This window comes from Tauraco erythrolophus, chromosome 14 (assembly GCF_009769465.1).
Source record: "Tauraco erythrolophus isolate bTauEry1 chromosome 14, bTauEry1.pri, whole genome shotgun sequence".
Taxonomy (NCBI): domain Eukaryota; kingdom Metazoa; phylum Chordata; class Aves; order Musophagiformes; family Musophagidae; genus Tauraco; species Tauraco erythrolophus.
In genome coordinates this window covers 15,633,578-15,647,950 of record NC_141478.1, presented here as the reverse complement: position 1 = coordinate 15,647,950, position 14,373 = coordinate 15,633,578, and the positions used below count along the sequence as shown (strand labels likewise).

Here is a 14,373-nt window from a genome sequence, read left to right as displayed (position 1 = left end):
AAACTATCTGCAAATATCTGCAGCACCACCTTCACTATTTTTCTTCCAGCCTTTCTTTAAATCTGTTGACATGACAAATCAACAGTGTTTACACTATTGGTACGCTGCCAACTGTATTTAAAAAATGCTACTTTGTATTGCCTTCCATCTTCTTCTCTCAGTTTGGTCTTTCACCTCTGCAAGGCCTTCTACCAATAAGGAACAGTGTCCTGAGATCCAGATAAAGTTTCCATAAAATATGTGAGCTGTGTCTGTATTATAAAAAAGAATTAAAAAAAAAGTCTCTAATAAGATCAGGGTGAAAGATAACCTACTCTTTAGATATATCTGCGGAGGCTACTTTTTTGTGCAGTGGGCTCCTCACAATTAATTCATCAGTCAGTCATACGCTAGCAAATCCGGAACAAGAAGCCACAGAGAAAGTGACATAAGCCCACCCAAACTTAGTATAAAACCAGGTTATGCTTTCATATTTGCTAAAAAATTCTGAAACAATGAAGTGCATTTAAAAATAACGAATCCTTGCACATTGGCTTTTGACACTGATTAACTGCTATGGGTGTTCTCAGAACTCTCAGACTCTCCCCATGTACTACAGAAGCTGGAGGTGCTTCCTGCTTACAAGTTAGTTATCAAGATATATTAATAATAACTCCTCAGCTTTGGAGCTCATTGATTCATAAGGTAAATAACACCACCTCTTCTCACCTATTTAATTTCCATTCCCCCTGATTTTCCTTCTCATTAGCTTAGCAAGGCTCTTTCCTCTTAAAACATGCCTGTTTACAACAAGAAGGGAAACAGAGTCTGGCATTCCTCCATGTAGGAAAACAGAAAAAACAGACCCATAAATAGGAAATAGAACTGAATTTGTGCTGTGCTGTGCAGGAAGTGATAGAGGAGGCCAACTTTCTCTTACAGTGATTTCAAATGAAGGAAAACTGGACTAAAAGGAATAAAATGATTGTCAGGAGAAAACATGAAAAATACCTCAAATATTTTAAATAGAAACAGATAATGACAACTCAAAGTTAGGAGAAAAGGAGTTGTGTATGGTTCTCCGAAGCTGGCAAATGGTTTGCCTGTTAGTCAGTATGTGACTAATAATAGCCAACATACTTAAAGATTCATGGTGTGGTGATTGTAAATAGGTAGTTATCTCTGTACCTGTACACCAGTTAGTGAATCATGACTGCCTGTCACGTTACAGCAATTGATGTCTTACAGGGTTACTATGAAGGAAATCACAAAAGCCCAGTACAGATGGCAGCCAAGTCACAACTAGGTTGGAAATATAAATTAATAACAGTAATTCATTAAAACCAAAACCACAGTACGATCGAAGGATTGTTACAATTTAAACTGGTTTTCTTGCCCTTTTCACATTGCCTTCTATTAGTCCCTGAATCACTTTTTCCCCATTTCCTCATTTCCATGCTAGCTCCTTACTTTTAAACGACCTCAAATCAGTATCATATTTTTGGCAGTATTTCTGTCACAAACTAAAGTTGTAATGCTTTACTTTGCAGCTTGTTGCATGCAAATGTCAAACAGAGGGTGGCATTGGCAATCATCTAAGGATTCCAGCCTTGAAGTCATGCCCAGTGAGGCTTGTACAGCAGTGGCAAAGTACCACCCAGTTCCTCACTAGGACAAACTTATACAGGCTGTACTCTTGCTATTGTTTATAACAACAGGACTTCCTCAGCACCCCGAGGGAAACAGTGGCAAATGTATAAAGTAGCCATTCACTTCTGTTCCTCCTGGGCCACAGATGACGCACTCTACCTAAGGACAGAACTACAGACAAATCCGTTAAAATTCAAGAACATTATAGAGATTGGAAGGGAAAAACAACAGGCACTGCTTTTTCCTTGAACCTCCAGAAGCAATTACGAATACTGTACCTACACTGTTCTTGCTGTGCAGTGCTTCCTGAAGAAACAACACACTGTACCATTTGTCAGTGAGTTTGCTTGACCAAATGAATGAACAGACTCACATGGAAATGGCAGCAAGCCCTCCTCCAGCAGCAAAACACTGCTGCAGTGATGCCTTAAAATGGAAAAAAAATCCTAACAGGAAGAGCCTCGACTCAGTGCCAACAATGGCAGAATAACACGCAACTGAGGATGAAAGAGTAATTTCCTGAAACAAATTAGGTTACGCAGAGAGATAGTGGGGAGAAGAACCAAAGAGAACTCCCCTAGCAGGGAAAGGCTATGATTCAATTTCCTGACTGACAGTAAGAACGGGTGAGGAAAACCAAGAACAGACATACTTCTACCCTACTTTATGTCATCAACATTGTACCTTTGTCAGCTTAAAAAGAAATACTGAGTAGAAGAAGGAGGTATCAGCTCTCCAAACTATCAGATTTTAGTTAGATTTGCAGCATCCGTAGCTTTGGCAAGCCAACAATATAAGTAATATTAATTGTGCCAACATTTTATGTTCACTTCTGGCTTTTTGACACCAACAACTCACGAGCAGTATTTCCAAAGCTCATCTGACATCATTTGTGAAACAAATATGCAGACAAGAAAACAAAAGGCTGACAGGTTCAGCCTGGCACAAAACCAGACAGCAAAAGTTTGCTGAGTGCAATGGAAATTGAAGGGTGAAGATATGTTTTTTGACCAAATTTTTAAGAGGCTAGTGGAACAGCACAGATGAGAGCTAACACAGCATGGCAGTTAAGAAAAAGCCAATCTAGGTTAGTTAAAAATGTTAAGAATTCATGGCCCAGATCCACAATCCACACTCATATTTACCATCCTACTCAAATCACTAGGGTGCAACTTAAAACAAATACAGATGACAGATTCAGTTTGAGTAATGTTCTTCAGCCTCTTCTTCCCCCCTTCTAAAAAACAAAGCACCCAGAAAGGCATTAATCATAGCTAACTGTGTAGTGAAATAATTACAGAGCTAGCATTAAAATAACGAGCAATGTTTTTACAGAATAACCAAAGTTACTAGTACAGCAATAGAAAAAATACAGGCTGTCCCACTAACAAGTCCCATTCTAGAATTTTTACAGTACCCCCACAGGGGAGATGTGGTTCAATATTGATCTAGCTTCAAATCAACTTTAGAGATAACATCCCAGAATTTAATATTGTTGACCTTTCTAACATCTGATAACAAAATGGTTTGGGGATAACACGTTTGTCGAGTAACTGCTAACCTACCAGCTCAGTGGCCAAAAATCATTCGCTTTGCCCAAGACCCAATGTTATTTTTAGACTTTTGAAGGTAAATGCAGAAAAGGAGTGGGTATTTAATTTCAATCAGTCCTAAAAAGTGAATAAGAAAGTACTTTCTTTGGTCATTTATCTGTTGATTAGCCTGCTCCATTTATAAAATCTCTGCTATGAGATTCCCACACAATTAAAGGGCACTGTTCCTGTGACCACAGACACACAGGAATGTGACACACATCTTTCCTTTATTCAGCAGTTATTCTGTCTTCCTCCCGTCTTTTGACAACTCATGATAAAGGGCCCATGTTTCGCTATAAAAAGAGAACAGCAGCTTCTCAGTGGGTTTTATTTGCAAATTAGGTTTTTACCATTTCCTCAAAAGAATGTATCATCAAATGCAGTTCATTTACATCGTCCCTGGGAAACATATCATGGGGACGAAAATAAGAAAATTATCACTTAAGTGCAAATTCTCTTAACTTCTTGAAGAAATACTAAACCAGGATAACTTGATAGGAACATGGAAGACATGTAGGAAACATAACTATGATTTATAAGTCATCTTAATTTTTCCACATACATAAGCAATTTCATTTTTATGAGGGCCAGGGATTATTTCTATGGAAGAGCCTGACCCTCGGTTATTATGTAAAACACAGCAACATGACATTCTTCATTGTTTCAATTATGAACTCATATTTTCAGAGTGTCAAAACAATCACTAAGTAATTCAAGAAGCATCATGATCACATGATTGTATTTCTTCATAAGGACAAGCTTATCATTTATTTTGATTTATTTCTTCACACATGGAATGTGCACTCACAATAGCAGTGGGGTTACAGGAGCAAAAGAGTGCTATTTAAAGCAAGGTGGCTGTGGAGACATTCCTGTCATACCTGCCAGAGTTTTAACAACTTTTTAGAAGCGTTTCCCAACAGATTAATACATTATTATTATTTATCTCATTTATGAAAACTACAAAAAAAACCAACCCAGTAAATCCTGTTTCTATATTTGAGGAACTAATTATAAAAACAAATTACAATTGCGATCTAAATCATTACGGTGAACTTCCTCATAATAGATAGAGCCTGGATAGCCACATTCTCGGTTGTAAATATCAAGGCGCAGTTCAAGGGGGCAGGGGTGGGGGGAGTCTCCTACACGAGCACACCTTCCTCGCAGGTTTCCAGAAGAACAGCCAGGGACTAGCACTAACAAAAGCCTCGCAGGACACGCCAAAAGCTCTTCATTTCCCAGCACCTACTACGAACGCGCAAAAAGGTGTTCTCATACACCGCACGAGCTTCACCTGAAAACACCGAAAACAAGGAAAAGAACCCAAAACAAACCGAAACAACCAAACCGCTTCTCAGATAAACCGAAGGGGGGTGTGGGGGATGGTGGTGTCTAACCGCCGCTTCGCCCCGCGACACCGACCGCGGGACCTCCCCGCCGCCCCCCCCGCGCTGCCCCGCGCACCTTCCGCCGGGTGCGGCCGCCGTCGCCAGACGGCCTCCGGGGGGTGGTGGCGGTGACCGTGAGCCCCGAGCTGTAGCGCAGCATCCCCGCGGGCCGCCGTGCGGGCACTGACTGCGGCTCCCTTTGGCCGGCGGCGCCGCTCCGCCCCCGCGCACATGGCCGCGGGCGGCCGCGGGGGCCGGGCTGCCCGGCGGGGGCGGGCCGGGCGCGGGGAGCGCAGCGCCGCGTCCTGCTCCGCAGCCGGCCCCGCTGAAGTCGCGTCGCCGCAGCGGCTGCGGTGCCGCCCGAGTGCGCGGTTTCCTCGCGTGGCGTGGAACTAGGCAGAGTCGCCGCGGGACGCCGCGCCAGAGAAATTCGTCCTTGGGACGCGGAGGTGCCAATGCGGAGCGGCATTCCCTCCGCTCCCCGGAGTTTTGGGTGTTTGGGGTGCAGCATGGGGAGAGGGGCTTTGAGAGGAGACCCAGACCGGTCCATGTGCCACTCAGCCACCTTCCGGGCAGTGGAAAATGGGGGTTAGGGCTCGCAGGGGCCACTGGAGGCCACTCAGTCCCATTTCCCCTTACCCACCTCCGAGTGCCCTAACCAGAGAGTGCTACGTGAAAGCTGAATGCTGCCCGCCCCTCCTTCCCGCAGCTGCAATTCGTGTGCCACCCAGGCCTGCCAGTTTCTTATCTGTGATCCGGGAACAGGTACCGGACTGATCACAAAGCACCCGGGTCCCAGACAGCGGCGGGTGAGAGGCACAAGGCCAGTGCAGCTCAATGCATGGAGCGACAGCGTAAGCGTTAGTGCCAAAGGTCCAACAAGGAGGTGAGTCTGGTGCGCTGGAGTTAGCTGGCCCTAGCCAGATTGCAGGTGTGGACTTCAGCATTTCAGATGCTCGTCTCTTCCGGGACCTGGGCTAAGGGAACACCGTAGCCCTACACCGCTGCGCACAGGCCTAGGCACACGCAGCTGCAGCCTTGTGCGTCTGTGATGAGCAGTACAGTCCTCAGTAATCAAAGGAGTTACAACCAAAGGAGATGCTTTTGTTTAAAAGAAATTGCGGAACAAATAACTATAACGGCATTTTTAAAATAGGTTATCCTCTGTGTCCATGTAATTACCTTGTAATAATTAAGACCACAGAAAACACAGTTATGGCTATGCAATGTCCTTGCCCGGTACAATGTTAACACTCCTGCAGCTATGGCTATATGCTGGCTCCTGATTTGGAGAACGCTGAAGATGTTACTGATACTTAGAATTTTAGTAATCAGAATTTAATCAATAGTTTGTAATTAATATAGTTTGCAATTCATTTTAATAATATAAAGCTATAAGAAATATTTCAATGAAAAGTATGCTCGTACAGTAACCAGATGCTGCTATGAAAGTCTTTGTATAATCCTGTACCAAGACCAAAGGGATAAGTTAGAATCATGTAGAAATTAGATAACAAGTACAAGTTGACCTACCAATTGATTTATGATACTTACATAGAACTAGAAGAATGCATGTAGCTATCAAGGTTTGGGTTAATGAGAATGAAGAAGGCCAGCCTTAACGAGTTATGGGTACTTGCCAAGAAACCATGAGGTAATTACCAGAAACCGTGAACTTAAGCAAAATGTAATTCCGGCAGGGGGAGATCGCGACCACCGACTCATAGACCACCTACCCATATTATACCCCAGACTCATTTCCAGATGATTCTAAATTTTATTGCGCAGAATCGGAAATAGGGGAAGAATATGCTAATGATTTTCGGGAAATAATTTGTTTATGCATGTGTAAGCTCTATATAAGAAGTTTAATTTTGGTGCAAGGTGCGCACGCTAGGAGGAGATATCCCCCGTGCACCCGGCGCCGCAATAAAGAAGTGTCTGCTTATCTACATCCCATTGGTGTTGATAAGTTTTTTATTCCGGATTTTCGGTAACAAAGAGAGGGAAGTCATTTGCATTGGAAAAATGGTAACTGCGCTGAACTACCAGTGCCTCGAACTCTGTGTACAAGGCCTCCTTTCTCTTCTGCCTCTCAGTTCCCCGTCCCCAGGGCAAGATACTGAGCTATCAGCATGACAAGGATCTGAGGAAAAGGGGAAGAAAGCATTGCCCAGGCCCAGAGGAATGAAGGATGGGTCTGCATTTAGTATTGAGCATCTTTTTCTGTTGTTTTCCCAGCTACTATTCTCTTCTCCACTTGAGGAAGGTACTATAGCCCAAGGCAAATGAGGTAGAACCACCACTTATATTTGGATTTTCCTCAACTTGGATCGGCTGCATCTTACAGGAATTCTTTTGTGCAAAGGTGTCTTGTGCCTACAAACGACTGCATTTCTATATGAATCATCCACTGTCTTAACTCCTGGTTGTAATGCTGCTTTCGGAGTGGAGTTGCAGATGGACAGATTTATCTTTGACAACAAGAACACGTTCCTTCACAAGTATGTCACCTAGCCACTGAGCAGTCCCTTAGCAATGGTTGTTACTTCTTCCTGGTCATTCTGGTGAGCAGAAATGTCTCAATTTAAATTCTGGTATGCAGCCAGCTGGTGGCCTTTGTGGTTTCAGCCGGGAAGGAGTTCAGTTCATACACCTGTGAAATTCTCCTGGTTAGTGAGAAGTTGTGCCTTCTGGACTTCATTCCCCTCTGGGAAAAGGTGTTTACGCAGGGCTGACTAGTCACTGCGAGACACAAACAGGAGAACTGCTTCTCCAAGAACAGGCATGGAGACTAAATTTGTACCACACTGTGGGAAAGGACCTCCCTTCCCATATCTTAAATCATGAGAGAATAAGGCACAATAATGGAATCTCTGGGAGAATTTGCATTTAGCTCTGGAGTCCACAACAGAAGAAGGACATGGAGCTGCTGGAGTGAGTCCAGAGGAGGGCCATGAAGATGATCCGGGGGCTGGAGCACCTCTGCTATGAAGACAGGCTGAGAGAGTTGGGGCTGTTCAGCCTGGAGAAGAGAAGGCTCCAGGGTGATCTTATAGCAGCCTTCCAGTACTTAAAGGGGGCCTACAGGAAAGCTGAAGAGGGACTTTTTCCAAGGGCATGTAGTGATTGCACAAGGGGCAATGGCTTTAAACTGAAAGAGGGCAGATTTAGATTAGATCCAAGGAAGAAATTTTTCACTCTGAGGATGGTGAGGCACTGGAACAGGTTGCCCAGAGAAGCTGTGGATTCCCCATCCCTGGAAGTGTTCAAGGCCAGGTTGGATGAGGCTTTGGGCAACCTGGTGTAGTGGAGGGTTTCCCTGCCCATGGCAGGGTGGTTGGAACTGGATGATCTTTGAGGTCCCTTCCAACCCAAACCATTCTATGATTCTGTAATTTGCAAGGTCTGCATCAACCTTGAGAATTTTGATAATTTTCATGGAAATGTTATTGGTGCAGATGAGGAAAAGACTTGTCCATGAATAATACAAAGACAGATAATACAACTATAGTTTTCTCAGTTTTGTCTACGTTACTGGCAGGTCTCCTCATTCTCGGAAAATAGCAGCAGGCCATGGCTACCTGATTTACCAATATCTGTTTGAACAGGAGCACCTTCTACTTTTGGGCACATCCTCAAAATCCTCCAAGAAAGAATAACCTGCAGGCACAGTTAGTAGTTTGCTTTTTTGGAATATTTTATGAATTATGTCCTTCCCTTCTCTCCAGTCAGCGAGCTGACCAAGTGTAGTGAGGAGTCTAATTTCTTTTCTGCCTGTTTGTTGGCTGTGTGCCATGCACCCACCTGCAGTCTCTTCAGCCCTTGTGTAGGCTGTGTGGTCCTATGTGCACAGTAAACATTTGAAAATACCTTATAATCACTAAGCTCTGTCAAGGCTGAGATGAACATGTAGAAGTCAGACTCAAAAAAAAAAAAAATCAACAAATACCTCTCTTTGCATAAAAGCAACATTTGGAATAACTTTTCCTCCATCCCCAAAGCTCTGATACACTACAGGGATTATGGAGCCAGCTGCTAGTATTGAGTGAACACCTGGTACCCCTAGGAAGGAAAAAGGAAGCTCAAGAGAAGATGTGCAGGACACACAAGGGCTGCAAAAAAGCTCAAAGTTGTATAATTATTTTTGGATGAAGACAGGATAAACAGATTTGGGATCTTCAGCTTGGACAGAAGACAGTGGTGGGGAATGGGCAACAGAGGCGTAGGAGATCATGGCTGGTATGCAGAAGTGAATGAGGAATGGCTATTCATTATTTCCTACCCTTGGGAACAATGGATTTTAAGTAAACCAGACACTGCATTTATGTGTGAAATTAAATTATGGCAGAGGATACTCTGATTATGAAAAGTATAAACGCTCTCAAAAAGCCGCTGGATAAACTCGTGGAAGACAAGCTATGAAGGCTATAAAACATGAAGATATGTCTACAACTATTGACTCAGGAGATCCTTGAATTGTGGGTTTGCTTTCTTGGTATCTCTCCTGTGACAGGACCACTCTCTTTTCAGCCTCAACATGACAGACTCCCCACTGACAGTGGTAAAGGTGACGGCCTTCTAGCAAGCAACAGTTCTCTGCTCTGAAAGGAGCTCTCCTGGCCAGCATCTGTCCTTGCATAGGGCAAGCTCTGCATGTATTTCTGGCTGCAGCTCATTATTCCACATTTGCCACCCTCTCACTCCTAATAGAGACTTAAGCCAAAAAGTGACAATCTGTAGAGTCACTCCTTCCTTCACTTCCTGAGAGATCAGGGAGAAATGCCTGCTTGGTTTCAGCTTCTCCCTGTTTGTCAGGACCTGTGACCTAGCCTCCTTGGTTCTGATACAGTCTGAAGAAGATTTGCCACAGTTTATAGCTCTTTTTCCCTGCAGGGGTCATAGTATGCTGTTGTGAGCATTTCATGCTGTCTGTGGTTTGGACCTGACACTAGTTTACAGAAACAGGTTGAGGGAATGGAAAGTAAATCACTACTTGGGAATTAGTTTGACTAAAACAACAGCATTCTACTGATTTTTACAGTTGACAGACTACACAAAAGGTATACAGTGTCATACAGACTGCTCATAGACAATACACAATGTGGTGGCAGAGCATAACCTGACCAGGATGCTGAGCTTTCAAAACCTGCCAGTGCTTTGTGAATGCAGTGATCCAAAGGCACAGCAGGTTAATTACATGATGACACTATAGTATGAATACCTAGAACGATAGTTGCTGTATTAGAAGTAGCTAATATAATTACTCAAAAAACACAAGAAATTTAAAGTGTAGGCACCTTCTTCATTTTTTTTAGACTACCTTGTTCCCCACTCCCAGCATTACTGAAACGTCTTCTTCCCAGTAGGCCCAAAGATCATTATGCAGTGGGGAAAACGTAACAGGATGTCAAAGAATCAAAAGGCCTTTATATGAAAAGCCCTTGGTCACAAGACGGGCAACAGAGCATACAATACATGGAGTAAGAAGTAGGTCTGCCCTCACAGAATAGCAGATCATTAAAAAAATCCTGCAGGAGTCAGTAGCCTGGTCTTACCTTAACAAATTGCCTAAATATGGGCACGATAAAAGACTGATTTTTTTTTTCGTCAAAATCTCCATCTTCAGGCTAACTGCTGACAGAGTCCAGAGGAAGAAGAAAAATTCCAATAACACTTGATCAACTGGAATATTAATCCTGTGGGATTTAGGAATAATTGCAGAGTTACAAATTGAACAAAACCTCACACCTGTGGTCATTAAGGTTATAAAGTCCCATTTGTATTGCTACAAAAATGAGGTGTTATAATTAACTTCTAATAGCCTTCACTTTCCAGGGGGATTAAAATCTATTCTGCCTTCATCATCCCTAGGGCATGAAACCCATTTACAGCAGAGATTATCAAATGGACAGATGCATGTAAAATATTTCAGAACCAGACTCAGTAAGACCTGTGGGCTTGATCATCTCTTTTCTCTCAGAGCTGTTTCTTTTTTCTGCTAGCTTTCACCCTTGTATTTTACAGGCACACACTTAGCTCAGCATCATGTAACTCTCAAGCTCTCCTTTTTGGGCATTACAGGTAGCAGGAAACTTTAAGCCGCTAACGGTCATAAAACAGCTTATTAAGGGACACATATCAGAAATGGAGCCACCAAATTTCATAGTCTTAGGTCCCCTTATATGCAATATATAAACCAATATATAATATTGTACAGTTCTTATCTTGAGCAATAATTCATCCTTCACTGGCAAATACGTCTTTGCTGCATTTGGAGCTTCTGTGGTTTATAGCTACCTTTGAAGAAACGTAACACATAGAGCTATCGAAACGTCCAGCTTGGTTTACCTACAAGCATCAGATCACTTCTCAAACCAATCAATATAACTGTTTGCTGTCACTTAACACTCTTAACATGGCTAATACATGGTTACTACAGAAACTTGGAGCCTCCTCTACTGATCTCACATGTACAAATCTGTAATTAAGAATTCCCACACTAGGAGTTTGAAATGCAGAATATGTATTTTATTTTGCAAAGCCTTCAGTACCCATTTTATGTGATTATTTCAGTTATGATTGAATTGAACAAAAAAAAGAACTTCCTGGAGTTACCTGCAATAACAGCTTGATTCCATCTTTACTGATCATATAGAGTCATAGACTATAATTGCAATAAATGTTTATTTTAATGTTTTCTGCTTTTAATTGTTATCCTATTTCCTACTTAAAGTCCATCTTCCTGTTGAGGTTCTCAAAGTACTTTTTAACTATATATCAATAAAGGCACAAAATGCTAGATAGCTCCATAAATAATACAAGGCAATGTGCACTATCATTTCATCTGGAAGAGACAGAAAGGACAAAAGAGAATGGGTTAGTCACTCAAAGCCATATCTGGGCAAGGACATTGAGCAAGTCCATCAAAGCCAATCAGCTAATGATAGTAGTAACAAGATTCAGTCATGTACCTTTATATATATTTATGTATGTTGGTGTATTTCACACAGTTTATGCGCGTAGCAGAAAAATGAGGATTACAACTGGTACCTACGATTTGCAGACTCAAACTGTTAAAAATCAATTAGTAGTGACATAAAAATTACTGCTAAGATTTTAAAGAAGGCTGCAAAACCCTAGAAGGGCATGTTTTTCAGGAAAAAAGACATATTTTTAGCTTTATTTGGAAGGGCTTTTGATTGAGCATGTCTATAAGTCACAATATTTACACAGCTATAGTCATGGCTTTCATTTTGTTAAATAAAAAATAAAACCTTGGACTTTACCAAAATCAACAGAGAGATATAAAATATGTGGAGACAAATATAGGACAGTTTCAGTGATCATGAATATGTGGATGCATATGAATGAAAAAATAGCACTGTCATTTTTCAATCACAAATTCTTAGGGATTTAGATAGCATCACTTCAGATTTTGCTGAAGCATACAGGGCATTAATCCAGTCCTGATTCAGCAGAAAAAGTACTACCCTTTGATTCATCTTCACCATTTCCTCTTCAATGTAGGTGTGTTAACCTACACAAGTTAGGTTAACCTAATGTTAACAAGTGGGTCACAGCCCACAGCAACGTGGCCCAAGACACACGTGCAACGCTAGAAGCCTGTCATTCATTCTTTAGCAGTAGGTTTTGGTTTAGTCAGTCCAGGCAAGCAGGACAGTTCAGCATAAATGTCGTGTAAAAATAATGCAGCACAGGAGCAACAGCATTGTTCACATAGGGGTGTGACTTGGCCAGGTCACATAATTGAACTCATTAAGGTAAGTAGGAGAGTAGAAAACAGGCACGCCCCACCATTAGCACCACAGTTATATTGTTAGGTAGCTGCATTTAAAATCATATTCCACTCCCTGGAGATAATGTCAAAGGACAGATCTCTTCCAAAAGATTGATTTCAGTATTGTTGTTGTGGCAGGAAATAAGGAAAGTTTAGAAGCAGAAATAAATTGTGGAGAGCAAGTTCTTCTGTAAGCGTAAAGAATGGATGTATTTCAGGGAGTAGGAACATACATCACTACATATATTTGACTGACTTCTTTTAGCTTACGAAGGGGAAGATGAGACACGTTTCACCTTTATTTCTTCTCAGGAAAGGAAACATAAAAGATGAAGATGAGGAAAAACTATATTCTGCTTCAGCTCTATTTTATGGTAGAAGGCTAGAATAGCAAGTGGTGGACTTCAGCACTGCTTCAGGGCAGAGGATGATGGAACATTTTTCTAAACAACAAAGCAACCTTGCATTTGTCTAGAACATCTGCACAGATGCTACAGAAGTTTTTGGTCGTCCGGATTCCCATGTTCCCCTTCTCTGAATGATACACATGGGAATTTAGCAGTTCTTAACGACTCTCCCAGCCCATTGCCCTATTACATATGTAGCTGAGACAGGAAGCTGTGCATAGAAGTTGTGAAGTACAAGTGGAAGATCTGGTTCTACTATTTATTTTCTTTCTACACACTAAAAAGAAGTTTATTAGAAATCATATAAAAAGAAAATAAGGTGGAAGGGGAGGTATTTTAACCACAAAATATGAGGTCATACTGATTCTGGATGTTAGGGAACTTTCACCGGGAAAACTTTGGTCCCTCCAGTTTCAAAAACCATTTTAGTGACATATCTGTATCTACAGTATAAGGAGAATTTTCTTATCCTGTCACCAAGAACTGTCTCATTTCCTCTGTGCATAAGCTATTATAATAAGAGAAAAAGAAGCAAAGTTATAATTAATACAGAAGATATTGTTGAACCTAACTAAAGTTAAGTTATTAGGAGGGAGTGTAAGGAGGACTAAATAGTTAAGGGTACTTACTAATAGCTCGACCAAATAATTAAATATTACTTAGGGAAATGCCCCTCTAACAATAGACACAGTCCTAGGAAGGAAATGGATTCACACACCTAACCACTTATATATTTGGTCACACACTGTACCTGTGAGTCTGGATGGCCACTCCCCAGATTTCCAGCATGTCATCTTTCAGCCTGCTTTGCCCAGGAGGAGGAGTATGTTTTTCCTTCACCTGCATAGGGTGCATCACCCAGCTGAGAACAGCATAGTTCTGGGTCCTGATCACAGAGGAAGAGATGTGAACTACTCCAGGAAGGCAGTTTCAAGAAATATTACAGACTTTTAAATAGATCTAACCAGTATCAGTGACTTGGACCAGTGGAGCAGGATTTCCTGACGTTCTGCCTGCTTGATGATAATGTGAACTCTAAGTAAGCCTGTGGCTTTTGAGTGACAAAGGCTGGTCTACAAAACGAAATAAACCAGTTAATGAGATCACTCATAATTCAGAAATTAAAGTTTCTACTATGAAATTAAATTCTTTCTGCACTGGAACTATTCCCATCAGGTTTCTCTCTGCAGAGAAAACCACAACAAAAAGTAGTGAGTACTTGATCAAAAGACCTTTGAAATGACTTGAAAGACCCATGCACTTCTGTTAGGCTTTGATTTATTCCGTAAATTTATTCCAGTCAGGAAATTTGGATGGCAGAAGTCTCCCTAAAATTCTTATGTTTTCCCTGCATTCCAGAATATGCCTAAAATCTACTGTTCCTAACATAAATACTTGAACCACGGGAAATGCAGGAAAAAAAAAAACCCACACAGAAAGCCATGCACAGTGACTATACTACGACAAACGCTTTGCAGGCTGTGGCGAAGGCCGGTTCTCTTTCGTATCACTCTTAACTCCATTTTATCCTGTTCTTTCTATTCAGATGC

General features: G+C 41.8%; 1 protein-coding gene across 1 annotated transcript in view; it reads right to left on the bottom strand.

Moving 5' to 3' along the window:
• MYZAP (myocardial zonula adherens protein) overlaps positions 1-5,165 on the bottom strand; it is a 46,393-nt gene extending 41,228 nt beyond the window's left edge. Inside the window, 5 exon segments of the mRNA XM_086620116.1 lie at positions 4,692-4,811; positions 4,813-4,923; positions 4,959-5,060; positions 5,063-5,116; positions 5,118-5,165. Of these exon segments, the coding sequence (XP_086476242.1) occupies positions 4,692-4,811; positions 4,813-4,923; positions 4,959-5,060; positions 5,063-5,116; positions 5,118-5,165 (435 nt within the window).
• Between the last annotated feature and the right edge of the window lie 9,208 nt (positions 5,166-14,373).